Source organism: Hemitrygon akajei, chromosome 5 (assembly GCF_048418815.1).
Source record: "Hemitrygon akajei chromosome 5, sHemAka1.3, whole genome shotgun sequence".
Lineage (NCBI taxonomy): Eukaryota > Metazoa > Chordata > Chondrichthyes > Myliobatiformes > Dasyatidae > Hemitrygon > Hemitrygon akajei.
The window spans coordinates 41,414,352-41,433,373 of NC_133128.1; the positions used below are offsets into that span (position 1 = coordinate 41,414,352).

Consider the following 19,022-nt stretch of genomic DNA (forward strand, 5'->3'; position numbering starts at 1 on the left):
TGATATGGGGCAGAGAAGCACGATGAGGAGTGGATCTGAGCCCGGGCAGGATAACAGAATGCAGAGCCAAGTTCAGAGCCAGCAGAGAACAGGAAACAGAACAAAACGACCACCCGCCTGGTCCCAGTCCCAAGGCCCCTTATAAACACTTGCAGCTCAATGAGTTACAGGTGTGCCTCCTTGAACCAGGAGGGTCCTAACTAATTCCCGGGTGACGGGAGGGACAACTGCAGGACCTGGAGTCCGGAGCCCTCAGACCGGATTGAGACCCGGAATGCGGTTTCCGGACCGGACCGGACCCTGACAGTTTTACCATTGGCTGGGTATTTGCTCTGTCGACATGAACAACCTCTGCACTTGTTGTGAAGAAGTGGAAGTAATGAGGTGCTCTGACCGGTGGTGTCATTCACGCTGGCAGAGGCCCAGTCAGAGTAACCCAAATAACCCATCAACGAGGTTTTAACATTGATTGTGGCGTTACATCGTGAATGGAATAGGCTTGGCTATGTTAATTTAATGAGATACTAATAAGCCTGTTGGTAGACGTTGTCCTGTACATGCAGAATAAGTGAGTTCTGGAGTGAGCAGCAGTTTCATCTTAATCAGCACACAACAAGCTGCAGAGTGTTTATCAGAGCACTGAAGCACATAACGTTCGACCAGTGTGTAGTCATTACAAAATAATAATGCAAGTGTTTTGCTGCCAACTGCATCTACCACTGCCAGCCTCCCTGCTTTTCTTCTATTCATCTGATGATATCAGAGGAACGCTCATAGGACATAAAGTTTCCTCTCTAAATACAGCTGATAACATTACAATGGGGGTCTATATCCTACACACCTCACCCTCTCTCTTCCTCCTGCTCTATGTACCTCAGGGACAAAGCTCCTGTATAATAGGAGTCATTCAGCCGGGGAGCTTCTGGAGAGCATAATGGTGCAAGGCTTTCAACGTCCCGTTCTTTGACCTTACTGGAAGGGTCACAAAACCCTCTGGGACTATAATTGAAATTATCCATTCAACCTATTGTCCATGATTTTCTGATGATGCAAGCACTTCCAGGCCAACATTGCAAATCCGACAAAGGAGCCAATGTTATTCCCAAATACCAAACTGTAGTGAGATGAAAGAAAAGTACTACAGGTGCTGGAAAACTGGAATTAAAGAAAGAGAGCTAATGCTGGAAATGCAGCAGGACAGGCAGGAGTGAGAACTAGAAAATGATTCCGGTCAATGAACTGGAAGATGCTGAATATTAACTCATTTCCTCGCTTTCTGAGCTGTTTGCCAGCCAATCGATAAACACACAATGCTTCCTGTAAAATAGGCTTTAATAACTCAGCCACACAAGAGATTCTGCAGATGCTAGAAATCTTGAGCAACACACACAAGATACTGTAGGAACTGAGCAAGTTAGGCAACATTGATGGAGGAGAACAGGCAATGTTTTGGGCTGAGACCTTTAACCACGACCGGAGTCTGTATAATCCCTCAAAGGAACACTCCCTCAGGACAAGGCTTCAGCCATTCAGAATGAGGGGCTGCAGGCCACTGGAAGTCAATTAACTAAATTAATAAAGGAGGTATAAAGTTAAAGAGCACCAGCATAAACCATTTACACACATATCAGTCACTAATTATGCACTCCCTCCGCACATTGGAGCTTCTGGAATTTCTCTTTCAAAGAAAAACTTTCCAGAAGTTATTAGATCAGATTTAGCTAAGGACTGAGGAAATTACTTCCAGAATTCTGTGGAGCTAACTTGGAAAGATTTAGTCCAGAGATCACTGAGTCTGCCGGATGTTAAAGAGCCTACAACATACAAAGGACATTCTGAAAGGCTGTCAGAAATTGATGAATGTTACCATGGAAGCTAATATTTTATCTTCATAGAAGACTGCTTTTAATTGTACTGCTATTAATTGTGTTTCATTAAAGTTATGGTTTGTGGATTTCATGACATGATGTGGCAATTCTTGTTATATTCTTGGACAGTGTAATAAATGATCAATTATCTGTTTAATTTGGTACTGAATGCCGTTATTTTATTTCATTTAAGCATCTATTCTGTTCATATTTTTCACCTGAGGATTAATTATAAAAGATGTTAATTACAAGGAAGAATAAAAATGCCCACATTAAATTATCCAGAGCTCTCAGCATTCAATTGAAATTTTCAGTGGCTTCTCCATAGGGGGAGTTCTTAACAGAGCTGATACATTCCTGTTCTCACACAGAGAAAAACATTTGACAAACTGTGTCCACAGTCCGTGCAATTTTATCTGACTTACATGCTAATTTAATGTAATTTTACTCTTATGTATACTGCCCATGAATCGCAACTCTAATCATTACTGCTACAATTTTATCTTCAAATCAAATAAAATGTTTATAAAATAATATTGACATTCTGTTACATTATATCTCAAATCAGCTTATCACAATATTAAATATTTGATTTATTTACCTAATGCTGACTAAAATCGTACTGATGCCACCGACTGTACATTGGGCAATTCCCACGCATTGTTGAAATAAAAAGAAACAATGCCTATGGGATACGTTGTTCATCAACTGAGTGCACCACTATGAATATAAAGGTCAGAGGCAAGGAGATAGAAAGGTTTTTTTCTGTGCTTGTCAGTCAGGCATTACTCTAACTTCACATTCCAGGCGAGGACACTGCGTGAGAGTCTCCTCCTCACTTTGAAGCTGAGCAACTTCTTTGGCGACAACTTATCTGGGAAAAGAAGTCTCAGCATCCAGGTATGGTCAAACGTTTTCTAGCACATTTATGTTATCGACGGATGCTGAAGGACCTGGAATTTGACTTTCTTTGACGGTTGTTATTAAGTTAATGCTAAGTTTGTTTTTGAAGTTTTAAACGGTTTGAGTGGCCTCGCTTGTCACTCCCGTCGGAGGGCACATTCCAGTGGCCTGAGGGAGCCGCTTTCTGCAGATTGCAGCTGTCACAAAGCTCAAAATAATCGCAGACCGAAGCCAGGCTCTCATTTCAGACCGGCGCCTTGACAGCCGACAAAATCAAAGCGCCTTACAGCCCAGCTTCAGTTTAAAAGGCAGCTTCTGATTTCTTTCTGCTTTCTGTCCAGTTTTAATCATGTTGTTACTCCGATAACCTTTGAAATGTTCCCACCAAGAGAAAATTAAATCAAATATCTCGGTGTGATGGGAATACAAAAGAGAGGGTGGTATTTTCTCTATTTTATTGAGTTGATCTAAACAAGTAACTGAAGCAACAGTGCAGATTGATAAACGAAATAGTAAGCCCACTTTAATCACGGATAAGAATTCACAACGTCGTTATAGCGTTGAATGAAGAATAAAAATATTATATTTTTGAAATGTGTTTATAATCAAGAGCTTTCCTGTAGTTTTGCCAGTACCAGCATACGAGGATTGTTGATAGTATATGTGATGATCCGCATTCCTCGTGGGTAAATAAAAACGAGTAATAAACACTGATACCTTGAACTCCATATGCATGTTTGTTCCGTAAAATTGATGAAACTGCGTTTCTATATCAGTATCAACGACCGTTCCTTGATTTTTGCAAAACATCCGCCCATTAATGCATTAACATTTATTTAGGAAGCCCAATCAAAACACTTCCTTCACAAAAGATAGATATTAAGAAAGAGGATGTGCTGGAGATTTTGGAAAACATAAAGTTGGATAAGTCACCGGGACCGGACGAAATGTACCCCCAGGCTACTGTGGGGGGCGAGGGAGGAGATTGCTGAGCCTCTGGCGATGATCTTCGCAACATCAATGGGGACGGGAGTGGTTCCGGAGGATTGGAAGGTTGCAGATGTTGTTCCCTTATTCAGAAAAGGGAGTAGAGATAGCCCAGGAAATTTTAGACCAGTGAGTCTTATTTCAGTGGTTGGTAAGTTGATGGAGAAGATACTGAGAGGCAGATTTATGAACATTTGGAGAGGCATAATATGATTAGGAATAGTCAGCATGGCTTTGTCAAGGGCAGGTCGTGCCTTACAAGCCTGATTGAATTTTTTGAGGATGTGACTAAACACATTGATGAAGATAGAGTCGTAGATGTATATATGGATTTCAGCAAGGCATTTGATAAGGTGCCCCATGCAAGGCTTATTGAGAAAGTAAGGAGGCATGGGATCCAAGGGGACCTTGCTTTGTGGATCCGGAACAGGCTTGCCCACAGAAGGCAAAGAGTGGTTGTAGACAGGTCATATTCTGCATGGAGGTCGGTGACCAGTGGTGTGCCTCAGGGATCTGTTTTGGGACGTGTTCTGTTTGTGATATTTATAAATGACCTGGATGAGGAAGCGGAGGGATGGGTTAGCAAATTTGCTGAAGACACAAAGGTTGGGGGTGTTGTGGATAGTGTGGAGGGTTGTCAGAGGTTACAATGGGACGTCGATAGGATGCAAAACTGGGCTGAGATGTGACAGATGGAGTTCAACCCAGATAAGTGTGAGTGCTTCATTTTTGCAGGTCAAATATGATGGCAGAACATAGTATTAATGATAAGACTCTTGGCAGTGTGGAGGATCAGAGAGATCTTGGGGTCTGATTCCATAGGACACTCAAAACTGCTGCGCAGGTTGACTCTGTGGTTAAGAAGGCATACGGTGCATTGGACTTCATCAACCATGGGATTGAGTGAAGGAGCTGAGAGGTAATGTTGCAGCTATATAGGATCCTGGTCAGACCCCACTTGGAGTACTGTGCTCAGTTCTGGTCGCCTCACTACAGGAAGGATGTGGAAACCATAAAAAGGGTGCACAGAAGACTTACAAGGATGTTGCCTGGATTGGGGAGCATGCCTTATGAGAATAGATTGAGTGAACGCGGCCTTTTCTCCATGGAGTAACGGAGGATGAGAGGTGACCTGATAGAGGTGTATAAGATGATGAAAGGCATTGATCATGTGGGTAGTCAGAAGCTTTTCCTATGGCTGAAATGGCTAACATGAGAGGGCACATATTTTAAGATGCTTGGAAGTAGGTACAGAGGAGATGTCAGGGGTAAGTCTTTTTACGCAGAGAATGAATGGGCTGCTGGCAGTGCTGGTGGAGGTGGAAACGATAAGGGTCTTTTAAGAGACTCCTGGATAGGTACATGGAGCTTAGAAAAATAGAAGGCTGTGGGTAACCCTAGGTAATTTCTAAAGAAAGGAGCTGTTTGGCATAGCATTGTGGGTCAAGGGGCCTGTATTGTGCTGTAGGTTTTCTATGTTTCTATGTTTCTAAAAGGCAGATGATTATCAAATAATTCAGATGAACACTTATAACTTTTAAAAAATTGTTGAAGGCAGGGACAATGCACATTAGGTAGTGAGTGATTCGAGTTAAAACTGTAGGGGTTGAGATGGGGTGAGAAGAGGTGATCTTTTCACAATGGATTTTCACACAGGATTCTCAGCCTGTGGTGTTGGCATTATGGCCATCCGCCAATCGTTTATAAATCAGGAGAAATCCCTGGGAATCTGATCAGTTCCATACAGGATTGCACCCATGGGAGCATCAGATGATGATCGATGGATTTGGATGACGGATGTTGTATTGGCGCTTTAGTCCTCAACAAAATCATGGAGATTTTATTCACTGGCCTCTCCTCCTGACAAGAAATATACGTCACTGTCATAAAATTCTGTAGAGACTTTCCACTGCTTTGGACTGCTCTGGCATTTGTTACCTGCACTTTAACATCCTTAGTAACAGCTATGTCCAAATAGGAAATTGCTTTCCTGACATCCATAGATCCTGAATGTTGGCACTTATTACAAATTGCAAGAGGCCATCTTCAGATTCTTGCTGCTTTTTTGGCAGTCTTTGTAACTCGTACTAGGTGTACGTAGCTGATGCTGATCAGAACGGAATCCTGCTACATTAGGATCTTAGGTTCTTGAAAGTACGAGTAGAATTGTCTATAAACCTGTAGGAATGATCAGGATAGTTAGTATTATGATGTATATTAATACGCTTTAAAATGAAAGGCATACTGTTGCAATAATAAAATTCTTTCTCAGAATGAACCTCAGAAAAATAATGCAATTGAACATTAGTTTCTGCACTGTTAAAATGGAGGAGTTTGCTGAACTAAATATACATGGTGCTCCCTCTCCATAGAAGCAATCCCTAGGTCAATTAAATCTACATCAAGGGAACCAAAAGACCTTATTTTATGTAAAGAGCTCTGGTTGCATATTCTGGATTAGATTTTTCTCAGTGGCACCAATCCAGCTCTGAGGAAAATCCTTTTCTGCAAAAATTAAGGTTTTAATGATAAAACAGAGAACTTTGGAGGTGCATAGCCAGTCAGTTTCTGAAAAAGAACAGTTACAATTTAATTGTTGACCTTTCAAAGCCAGGGGTTTATTGGGGCACATCTCTTATTTTATATTGTTTCAGAATCAGGTATATTAATACTAACATATGTCAGGCTTATGGCTTCATGGACTGTTCAGAAATCTGATGGTAGAGGGGAAGAAACTGTTCTTAAAACATAAAGAGTGGATCTTCTGGCTCCTACACATTCTCCCCACTGGTAACAATTATTTTTGTCATCATTGTTATTACAGAACCATAGCATCTGCTGTTGCCTTTCCCTGGTCTTTCTGCCCTTCCCAACGTCAATGAAGTGTTGAGTGCTCCTGTTGGTGTCTGGTTGTTGTCATGGACACAACGCTGAGTTTATACCCATTTAAGGTTGATCAAAAATCACCCTTATTATATCAGAGCTGAATTACCTGCATTCCGGGGAACCTTAAAATTTTTTATTTTGTATCATTTTTATGTCATATAAATTGTTCCATATTTTGTAATCTTTGTCTTACATTTAAGGCATTTGAGAGTTGTTTTTGCTGTTTTCTTTTGGCAGTGAGGTCAAATAATTTGGTGTATACTCTAAGAGAGGCAAGATGATCTTGTTGTTTAGGCTCTGTTCCTCTGTTCACCCTTTCACCTCCTCTGGCTTTACAAAGATCCTGCTTACTTTATTTCTGTGAATTACAAATGATAATTTAGAATCCATCTACTGTTTTGAAGCATTAAAATTTCCTTGTCCAGTTTATATTTCTTCTGCGTGTTTGCACTCCCCAATCGTGTCTTATTCATCATATTGTCTCTGGTTCAGAGAAGGAAATCTGGATTGTTTCCCTTGTCTGGCCTTATCTGTTACTCCGAATCCCTAACAAAGCGGTTGATCTTGAATTACGTCCTCAGTTCAGGAGCAATTCAGGATGGATAGCAAATGTCAGCCTAGCTATCAATATTGATATTCCAAGAACTAATAAATAAAAAAGGAATATTTAAAAAAATCTGGGACATGATGGCACTGATGAGGCCAAATCTGGTCATAACGAAATCAGAGCTGTATTAACTGTGCTTCTATAAATCTGCACCGGTAGAAGGTTGGCCAGGCCATCTGCTGTCAGCACCAGGAGTTTGTTTTGTAAACTTGTGCTTGATGGCAGTCCTTTCTTTAAATATTCTTGCAATAATTCCCCTGCTATCTGCATAGATTTCATTATTCATCTCTTCCATTATGATTTAATTACATTTTAATTACAATAGGATACTTCGCTGAATGCTTTTCAATTTTTCCCTACATTCCTCTTTATTCACTGTTAGTTCTCACTTGACACAGAACCATTATTCAATCCAGCCAGGCCATGCTCCAGTTATACTGCACTTGACTTTCCTTCACTTTTCCTCATCTAAACCTGTCAACTGAACTTTATATTCCCTCTACTCTTGACCTTGAGTGTCCAGCCTTCCCATAAGTATATCCACGCTTCTCACTACAACCACTCCTTGAGGCAGTGAGTTCCTCTGCACTCCTCTGGGCACAGAGGTTCCTTCTGCACGTGCCGCTGGAATGTAATTTTAACCTAACCTGCCCAGGATAGGAATGAGTCTGTTTTACTCCACTGTGTATTCCAGCAAGGAGTGCAGTTGTGTGGGTACTGAACGGGCAGCCGGAAGAGTGATTGCCAAATCTGCTGATTGCTTCTGATGTGGGACTCAAGGCTGCTGCTGATCAGTTAATGCAGGAGAAGGGATCATTTCATTAGCAGCTTCTAACATTCAAGCAGTTGAGATCTCTAATTTATTTTCTGTGGAACCATAGGCCACAGAGATGGAAAGATAATCCCCTCCATGTTAAATCCCAGGGTAGAGGGATATCAGGGTGGAAATACTGCTGGGAATGTTACCAGCATCATAAATAAAGGAAGGATACACTCTGGGTTGATTTTACTTGTAGAATTTATTCATCGTGACCCTTGCACTTTATTCATCTTCCTGGGCTGCACTTCCTCTGTAGCTGCTACACTAAATTCTGTTTTCTATTTACTATCTCAATGTGCTTGCATGTATGGCATAGTCTTCCTGGAAGGCATATAAATGAAAACTTTTTTTTACTGTACATGTGATGATGATATAATAAGAGTAGCTTATTTTGTATGAACTTCTAATCTAAGGAGTTTGGTTTCTTTTATTTTTGGAGAAAAAACATAGTTGATATACAAGCTAAAGTTCCAAATTGGGGGAAGACTAAATTTGAAGCCGTTAGATAGGAACTTGCTGGGAAAGGCTGCTAGCTGTAATGACTGGCAAGTGGAAGCTTTTAAAAGTGAGAGTATATTCCTGTCAGTGTGAGGGACAAGGCTAGTGGGGTTCAGGAACCCTGGTTATTGAGGGTTTTTGAGGCTTTGGTTAGGGAGAAGAAGGAGGCATACATCAGGTATGGGTAATTGGCAGCCATGAGTCCATAAGGGATGTCGGAGCACATGTAAGAAGGAAATCAGGAGGGCAAAAGGGAAACATGATATATCCTTGGCAGAAAAAGTAAAGGAGAATCCTAATAGATTCTATTGCAATTAATATCTCCTCCTCACTGACGATCAGCACCAGAGCACCTCAGGGGTGTGTGCTTAGCCTACAGTCTACTCGCTCTATACCTATGACTGTGGCTAGGCACAGCTCAAATACCATCTATAAATTTGCTGATGGCACAGCCATTGTTGGTAGAGTATCAGATGGGGATGAGAGTGTGTACAGAAGTGAGATATACCAACTAGTGGAGTGGAGTCACAGCAACAACCTGGCACTCAATGCCAGTAAGACGTAAGAACTGATTGTGGACTTCAGGAAGGGTAGAACCATAGAACCATAGAACATTACAGCACAGAAACAGGCCTTTTGGCCCTTCTTGGCTGTGCCAAACCATTTTTCTGGCTAGTCCCACTGGCCTGCACCTGGCCCATATCCCTCCATACACCTCTCATCCATGTACCTGTCCAAGTTTTTCTTAAATGTTAAAAGTGAGCCCACGTTTACCACTTCATCTGGCAGCTCATTCCACACTCCCACCACTCTCTGTGTGAAGAACCCCCCCCCCCCCAATGTTCCCTTTAAACTTTTCCCCCTTCACCCTTAACCCATGTCCTCTGGTTTTTTTCTCCCCTAGCCTCAGTGGAAAAAGCCTGCTTGCATTCACTCTATCTATAACCATCATAATTTTATATACCTCTATCAAGTCTCCCCTCATTCTTCTATGCTCCAGGGAATAAAGTCCTAACCTATTCAACCTTTCTCTGTAACTCAGTTTCTCAAGTCCCAGCAACATCCTTGTAAATCTTCTCTGCACTCTTTCAACCTTATTAATATCCTTCCTGTAATTTGGTGACCAAAACTGCACACAACACTCCAAATTCGACCTCACCAGTGCCTTATACAACCTCACCATAACATTCCAACTCTTATACTCAATACTTTGATTTATAAAGGTCAATGTACCAAAAGCTCTCTTTACTACCCTATCTACCTGTGATGCCACTTTTAGGGAATTTTATATCTGTATTCCTAGATCCCTCTGTTCTACTGCACTCCGCAGTGCCCTACCATTTACCTTGTATGTTCTACCTTGGTTTGTCCTTCCAAAGTGCAATACCTCACACTTGTCTGTATTAAACTCCAACTGTCATTTTTCAGGTATGATGAGGGAACATGAATCAATCCTCATAGAGGGATCAGAAGTGGGGAGAGTGAACAATTTCAAGTTCCTGGGTGTGAAGATCTCTGAGGATCTAACCTAGTTCCAAAATATCGATGCAGCTATAAAGAAGGCAAAACAGCAGCTATATTTCATTAGGAGCTTGAAGACTTGGTTTGTCACCTAAAACACTCAAAAACCTCTGATATACTGTGGAAAGCATTCTGACAGGCTGCATCTCTGTCCGGTATTGGGGGGAGGGCTACTGCACAGGATCAAAAAAAGCTACAGAAAGTTGTAAAATTAGTCAGCTCCATGTTGGGTACTAGTTTCTGTAGATTCCAAGACACCTTCAAAGTGCAGTGCCTCAGAAAGGCAATGTCCATTATTAAGGAACCCCATCACCCAGTACATGCTCTCTTCTCACTGTTACCATCGGGAAGGAGGTACAGAAGCCTGAAGGCACACACTCAGCGATTCAGGAACAGCTTCTTCCCCTCTGCCATCCGATTCCTAAATGGACATTGAACCCATCAACACTACCTCACTTTTATTATTTCTGGTTTTGTACTATTTTTAATCCAACTATTTAATATACATATATAAACTTACTGTAATTTATTTATTTTTCCTTCTATATTATCGTGTATTACAATATACTGCTGCTGCTAAGTTAACAAATTTCACGACACATGCCGGTGCTAATAAATCTGATTCTGATTCTATAGGTATATTGAGAGCAAAAGTCAAAACCAGGGTGAGATTAGGTCCCCTTAAGGATCTGTGTGCTCATCTCTATTCTGTGGCTCCAGCAGAGTACAGGCACAGCAAATTACTACTAGTTACAACAAACAAACAAATAAATAAACAGTGCAAAAGAGGTAGTGTTTAGGGATTCATGGACCATTCAGAAATCTGATGATAGAGGATCAGAAACAATGAGTGTAGATCTTCAGGCTCCTGTGCCTCCTCTCTCTGATGGTAGTAATGAGAAGAGGGCATGTCCCTAATGGTGGGGTCCTTAATGATGGATGCCTCCTTTATGATGTGCTGCCTTTTGAAGATGTCCTCACTGATGGGGAAGCCTGTGCTTGTGTTGGAGCTGGTTGAGTCTGTAACCGTCTGAAGCCTCTGACAATCCTGTGCACTGGAGCCTCCATGCCAGACGGTGGTACAATCGATTAGAATGCTCCCTATGGTACATCTATAGAAATTTGCTACTGCCTTTGGTGACTTACCAAATCTCCTCTAAGTCCTAATGAAGTATCACTACAGGGATGCGTTCTTGGTGATTGTGTCAATATGGTGGGGCCAGGATAGATTATCTGAGTTGTTGATGCCCAGAGGCTTGAAATAGCTTGCGTTTTCCACCACTGATGCGTCAATAAGGAATACGTTTCAATAAGAACTGCTTCTCTCCTGTACTAACTGTGGGGTAGGTCATGGAAGCTGGTGAGTTCAGAACAGTGAAATCCTGAAATATTACAGAAGAGGTGGTGCTGACAATGTTGAAGCAAGCAGAAGTCTCTCCATGGTCCCAACCAACTTCATCCCTTACTTCTAACCAAGTTGTTCATGTCCTGGCAGAGAATGCTGTATCATCCTTAGCCATGGAGACTGAATGTTGAGGAAGGGGTGAAAGGACAAGCCACCCCTTCCTCAATATTCAATCTTCTATGGCTAAGGGCCGGTGAACTTAGCATCAGTGGAAAGAAACTGGGAATTCATCAATTAGATCAACTGGAAAGCGGGCAAAAGAATGGCAGATAGGACTTAAGTCAGGCATGTGTAAAGTGATGCATTTTCAGAAGTTAAAGGGCGGACGTACTTACTGAGTGGCAGGGCTCTGGGAAGTGTTGTTGAACAGAGTGACCTAGGATACAATTACGTAGTTCCCTGATAATCATGGCAGAAGGAGACAGGGTGATGAAGATAACATAGGCATGCTTGCCTTCAGTGGTCAGTACATTGTGTATCAGAGTTGGATATAATCTTATAGCTGTATAAGAATTGGTAAGGCCACACTTCAAGTACTGTGCACAGTTCTAATTGCCACACTACAGGAAGGAAGAGATTAAGGTAGGGAGGGGGCAGAAAAGATTCACAAATGTGATGCCAGGATGGGAGGGCTTGACTTTCAAGGAGAGACTGGATAGGCTGGGACTGTTTAGCCTGGAGCAAAGGACTGAAGGGTGGCCTTAAAGGGCCATATAAAGTTATGAGGGACATAGGAAGGGCAGATAGATAGATAGATAGATAGATAGATAGATAGATAGATAGATAGATAGATAGATACTTCACGAATTTCTGCAGATGCTGGAAATTCAAAGCAACACACACAAAGTGCTGGAGGAACTCAGCAGGTCAGGCAGCATTAGTGGAAATGAGCAAACCGTCGACGTCTTAATTCGAGACCCTTCTTCAGGATTGGACAGGAAGATGCCAGAATAGGAGGGAAAGGATAGCTAGAAGGTGATAGGTGAAGCCAGGTGGGTGGGAAAGATAAACAGCTGGAGATGAAGGAATCTGATAGGAGAGGAGAGTGGACTATAGGAGAAAGGGAAGGAGGCGAGGCACCAGCGGGAGGTGAAAAGCAGGTGAGAAGAGGTACAAGGTCAGAGTGTGGAACAGAAGAAGTGGGGGGAGGGACTTTTCCCCCCTGGAAGGGGAAATCAATGTTCATGCCATCAGGTTAGAGACTACCCAATGGAATACAAGGTGTTGGTCTTCCACATTGAGGGTGGCTTCATCATGGCATAATAGGAGACCATGGACCGAAATGTCAGATGGACAATCTTTTCCCCAAGGTAAAAGTATCTACAACCAGAGGTCACATGTTTAAGGCGAAAGATTTAAACCTTTTTTTTTCACAGAGGTATACAGAATAAGCTGTCAAAGGAAGTAGTAGATGCATCTACAATTACAAAGTCTAAAAAACAAATCGGATGGGCATATGGATAAGAAACCTTTGGAGGGATATGCACCAAATATTGAGAAATGGGACCAGCTTGAGTGGGCACCATGCTTCCATGCTATGTCTCTGCTGTAGACATGGATTTGTTTCCTAATTCTGGGTCACTCTTCCAAAACATTGCTTCTCTTTGTTTCCATGCAGAAGAGGAAAGCAGTCATGGCGACAGCTCACAATAACAACGGTGAACAAGTTGTACCAGGAGACATTGAACAAGATGATGTCCATTCTGTGCAGGCCCGATACCTACGCAGCCCATCGCCTAGCAGGTGTGATGTGTGCAATGCAAAGTTCTCCGATATAAGCAAATTCAAGTGGTTCCACATGGAGTCATCTTGCGGCTAGGTCAGCACTATTTGGGTTTTAATCTCAGAAAAGATAGGCTCATAGTTATGTCTTTGACAGCAAGTCGTCTTTAAGGATGTGATAACAGCACTAAAATACTGTACTTGTCCCTAGCAGCAGAGAACAAGCCCCTGTTTGCACTCTCACCAAATCACACAGCATCCTCTAATATGCTTCTGTTTGAGTCTTTTACCACCACCCACAACAAATTCCAAATCACTTCTGCCCTCTGAAGAAAACATTTTTCTGTACACCTCCGTGCTTTAAATCCAGGTCTTCCAACCTTTTGACCATAAACTTGGTAACATTTTCTATATTTACCCAGTCTAAACCAGTCATGATCTTGAACATCTTTTTCAGTCTTCTCTCAAATATTTTTGATCCAAAGGGAAAAGCCCCAGCTTCCTATTCTAACCTTATGTAGGTGATGACGTGTGTATTCTTCAGCTGGGCAGTTACACACAGTGTGAAAAGGTTCGGAGCAAGGGCAGTGTGCGTTGTTCCTTTTACACTTTTTTTCCCAGATCCCACCTGAGAACAGTTTTTATATATCATTGCTCTTTCTTCATTGCTGTGTCTAAGCCCTGCAAATTCTGTTCCCTGGTGGCACCATAGAATTTACACCACAAGGCTGAAAGCAGCCCACAGTGGCAATCTCTCTACTAGCTTCTCAAAGTCAATAAGGGACAGACAATAACATTGACATTGACACTTACAATGCATAAATTCATCAAAAAGACATAGAAGAAGTTACATTAGTAGACCTGGAGGTTAGGTGTAATTGGAGGGATCTCTTTTTACTAATAAATACTCAGAAAATAAAGGTCTTTCACAAATGAGATCATTCTTAAAAAGATTCCCAGGATTCTGCCAATGTAATTTATAAGGCAGGTAATCAATGTTTTCCTTTATGGTAACTGAAACTCCAATGTCTGAAACAATAACTCTAATGAACTTTGCTAAAACCACCACCATCCTGACAAAATATACTCTCCCTTTATGCAACTATTTCTTAACACTGACTGTGAATCTTCTGGGTAAAAGGCATTTGATCTTAAAAAATATACAACTCATGGACATGCAGTTTCCACAACCACACAACGTTCCTTCAGTATCGTCCTCAACTATCGATCTACATAATGTGCTCACATCTCTAGAGGGGATTTGAACTCACTTTTTAACAGAGTAGTGAGTATGTCTTCACAGGGCCTTAAAGTTTAGTGAATATGGTAGTGTCAGAGAACTTGTAACATAAATGTGGAATCAAAAGCGATAATTAATCCCAAGAGGGTGAGATGCCTGATTTTTCAATATATTAATGTTAAGCAGCAATAATGAAAGAAGGGACGTATGTACTTTATTTTCATTGACAGATTTTCCATTGTATCAGACACGGACACAGAGAGCATCTTCATGGAGCCTATACATCTATCATCTGCAGTTGCTGCAACAAAGATTATTAATGAAGGTAATATTCTTATATTTCTACATTTTCTCCAGAAGACCTGACTAAATTGGCTTTCCTGGCCCTGGCCTTGATCCCAGTGGATCCTGCATGGATTGGTTGCAACAGCAATCTCAGGCAATAGACTCTCGATATTTTAATTTGTGGCAGCATAGTTAGAAGACGAATGTAGGAGTATGTGCTGTAACAAATCCTTACAAGTTATGAACTGTTAAGAGGGGTAGGCATCTGGCTCAATATTAGATACTACACAGCCAAATTAGAATGTGCTAAGTGGTAAAAGTGTAACACACGGAGGATCAAGAATGTGTAGAGTGGTGTCCTTGGATGTGTAATACTGAAGAGTGAGCTGAACTGTCACCAAAGTGTCAGAAACAGGTTTCAATGCATCTGTGAAAACTGTGGCATGAAGAAGGTTCTTCTGAGAGGTCTCAGGCCAGCTTTGTGAACCTAACCCGAAGTGTTTCACCTTTATAACTTACTTACCCAGATCTCCGACAACACATCATCTCCTTCCCAAAATTATATAATAGCATGGCTCCACGATGAGCTTGCCACCCGACCAGGCAATTCCTGGAGCATGGAGATAATGCACAATGGAATGGTGAATTAAAGTGTCCCAAGGTGGTCTGAAAAGTAACTACCCACTCTATATTGAACTTCCTCAGTGTAGAGGAAAGCACAAAACACATAATTATCTCTTGTTTTGCTGATTTGTCAGTGTTGGTCTACCGTGATGTTGAAGAAACTCCAAAAAAAGTTTGAAAAGCTGATGTAAACTGCAACTGAATAAATAATGGTTATTATTCTATAGATTTACTGTATGCCCACAAGGAATTGAATCTTGGGGTTGTAATGGATATATATATATTTATTTTGATGATAAAATATACTTTGAATTTTAATAATTATTGAATTATCTACTCGTGTGAAACAGATACAGCAAATGATAGCTTCAAATCTGCTGAGTATTCCATAAAGCATTTTTATCCGATCTTTAGAAAAATTGGAACCAGTAAATGTACTCTTCCTACTGAACTTATGAATGGGTGTGTCTCCATATTTTGTGCCTTCCAGTATTTCTCTTCTCTGAACTCAAGCAACAAAGTACCTAAGTGCCCGTGATGAACCCTAACTTAAGGAGTTTGATATCATTTGCCTTACTCTTTATTTTATGTTTTCTATGTATCGGGAGAATTGAAGCCCAAAGAAATAAAAATCGAGCCAATGTCGCCAAAAATGATGGAATCAGCTGAGCAGCTGCTTGTGGAAGACCTCTATAATCGAGTGAAAGTGAAGATTGATGACAGAAGCAAATACAACACCCCCTGTATCATGGACATCCAGCATGCTCTCATGCGGAAAATGGAGGCGCCCCTCGAGATAATCAGTGAGGTGTGGCCCAATGTCTTCATTGCTGAAAAGTAAGTTGGAAACATGTAACATTGGATTGAATCAGTGATACCTACATTATCACAGGCTATTACTGCACCTATTGAGCTGCCAGTTTAGTAAGCATATCATCCTTTCAATATTTGCATTGATCACTATATTGTAGAAGATTCCATCTTCTTCAGCCCTTTTCTACCCATCACCCCCCAGGTTCTTCCTTCATCACACCTCCGTCACCAACGCACCTTCACCCTCACCTGATTTCACCTATCACCTGCCAGTTTGTAGTCCTGCCTCTTTGTTATTCTGGCTTCTTCCCCTTTCCTTGCCAGTCCTGATGATGGATTTTGCCTCGAAACATTGACTGTTGATTCCTCTCCATAGATGCTGCCTGACCTGCTGAGTTCCTCCAGAACTAGCTGCGTTTTACTATGCTGGATATTTTAAAGGTGGTTTATCTTACATCTGTGAAAGGTTTTAGGAAGCCCTGAAATAGAAAATGTAAAATTAAATTGAGATCTTGCTGTTGTGTTCCTTTACATTGACAGCACAGGTGTAACTACAGCAGCTGGAAAATCAAAAATCTGCGCTTGATTCCAACATTAATTTAGATGTAAGCTCTGTGATGGAGGTGCAAGGAGGCTTGGAGAGTCTTGAAAGTTATTAAGTATTCCAAAAATAGTTCTGATGAAGGGTCTCAGCCCAAAATGTCAACTCTTTATTTCTTTCCATGGCTGCTGCCTGGCCTGCTGAGATTCTCCAGCATAGAAAAATAACTTTCGGATGTATATTGTATACATTTCTCTGACATTAAATGTACCTATTGAAACTTATTGATCTTGTTTGTATTGCTCTGGATTCTAGCAACTGCAGAATCTCTTGTATTTAAAAGAGATTTCAAAACATTTGTTGCAATGTCATTAAGGTATCAGAGCAGAAATCAACAAAGCCACTTAAAAGACACCCATTACCTTTTATCTTTGGCTTTTAACGTGCTATATTATTTGGAAATGTTTATTTGGGAACTTGACTTTGTGATCCTGAGATATACCTAGACCACCAAGCCCACACTATATGATGTGCTTTGGGATTCTGCCAGAGCAACGTGTACAAATGCTGGAGGAACTCGACAGCCTTTAACTTCTCCACCCCTCACCCCTCGTTAATTTGAGAGGAGAGTGGACTTTGGGAGAAAGAGAAAGAGGAGGGGCACCAGGGGGAGAGAGCCAGAGTGGAGAATTGAAGAAAAGGGAAGGGGGAGGTGGAAGCATTCAAAAATGGCTCCTAACTGAAGCACGTTCCATTTAAAAGAACAGTTGAAATCTCTGTATCAATGGAAACAGCAGATAGAGATGCAATTGAGTTGCAGTCAGGAATGAAAGTGAGTGTAAACAAAACTGCAGCATCTAAACAGATGGCTGAACAAATTGTGTTACCATTGTAGAAGAGGCTCACATATACCAGACCAATGCAATTTTAAGGGTGAAACTTGCAGAAGATACACATACAAAGAGCATGTCGGGCAGACAAAAATAAATGGATTGTATAGGGAAGACTTGAAGATAAAAAGTCAAGTTGCAGTTTCAAAAAGAACACTAATCTGTATGTCGTTGGTGAAAAATCTGATAAAGCTGAGAGTGACACAGTAATGGGGAGCAATGAAATTTATATGGTGAAAACTAACAAGCAATCTGGCTTACACCAGAAGTGAATGGAAATTAATTCAAATGGAATTGGACACTGGCTCAACTGTTTCAATAGTTCCACAAAATGAGTTTGAAAGCCAATTTCTTCCTTGTATATCGCAATGCAGCGCACTTCACTATCAACCCTTCACCAGCTATACTGTTCCTGGGTCGTCCCTTGGGTTCCCACTCGGATCTCCTCAAACCCAGTCTCAGAAGGAATAAGCAGGACAAACAGCTGAGACAAATTGAGAGCTCTTCAAACAAGGAGGTTCCTTGTCAAAATGGCACCAGTGAACAACGATTCCGTGGGTGACATCTTTCTGATAGCAAATCTCTCCAATTATTTCACTCTTTCTATGCCTTCTACTTGTTCTTTTTGTGTTTTTGGTGTTATGAAAACTGTTGGGACCCGTGATGTTCAGTTTGAATCTCGATCGAAGGATCCAGTGCTGTGCTGTGTCTGGAGAGCTGCCTCGTAGTGATTGGAGATGGGGGCGGGGTGGGGGGGGGGGGTTGACGAATAGGTCCAAGGACACAAGCTGACTCATGGATCAGAGATGAGGTGTGAGGTCAAGAACGACTCCACCTTGAAGCGGCGAGGATGATTGAAGCATCGAGGCGAATATGGAGGGGGTCAGTGATGGCTTGGCACGAGACAGACAGCAGCCAGATCTTTAGGGTTTGGACCTGGGTTGGCAGCGTTCGGACTCAGGTCGGTGGTCACTCTTTACAGAAGGACTGAGTTCCTGCTGCTGCTCCACTTACATGCAGCGATTTCCTATATTCTGAGATTTACCTGATCATTGCACTGTACTTTTTAATGGTTTCCTTCAGTTGTTTGGTGTTTTCTTGTGGTCGATTAGTGGGTGAGTGGTCTAATAATTTTTTGTGTGTGGGGGTGGGTTGGGGGTTTGGCGCTACTGTCTCTGTTCTTTTCTACAAGAGAGGAGGCCAGGGATTCTTATGTATAGAGGATCGTTGATTGTTTTCGTGGCTGCTTTTTGCTGTGGGTGAGGGGGGAGTTTTGGGGTCTGCAAGTTTAGTTTCTCTTCTTTTTTGTATCCGTTTAGGGGTGGAGTTGATGTCTTTCTTTTCACCAACACACATAGCCTTTCTGTATTTAATGACAAATATCAGAGTTGTATTGTACATGCATACTTTGA

At 41.6% G+C, this 19,022-nt stretch overlaps 1 protein-coding gene across 1 annotated transcript in view; it reads left to right on the top strand.

The window, feature by feature from the left end:
• The first annotated feature begins 2,651 nt into the window (after window positions 1–2,651).
• Window positions 2,652–19,022, top strand: part of dusp27 (dual specificity phosphatase 27) — a 29,180-nt gene continuing 12,809 nt past the window's right edge. The window contains exons 1-4 of the mRNA XM_073045325.1: window positions 2,652–2,768; window positions 13,114–13,238; window positions 14,688–14,782; window positions 15,975–16,203. Coding sequence (XP_072901426.1) covers window positions 13,129–13,238; window positions 14,688–14,782; window positions 15,975–16,203 — 434 coding nt within the window. The 5' untranslated portion in view covers window positions 2,652–2,768; window positions 13,114–13,128. The remainder of the gene's footprint in view (window positions 2,769–13,113; window positions 13,239–14,687; window positions 14,783–15,974; window positions 16,204–19,022) is intronic.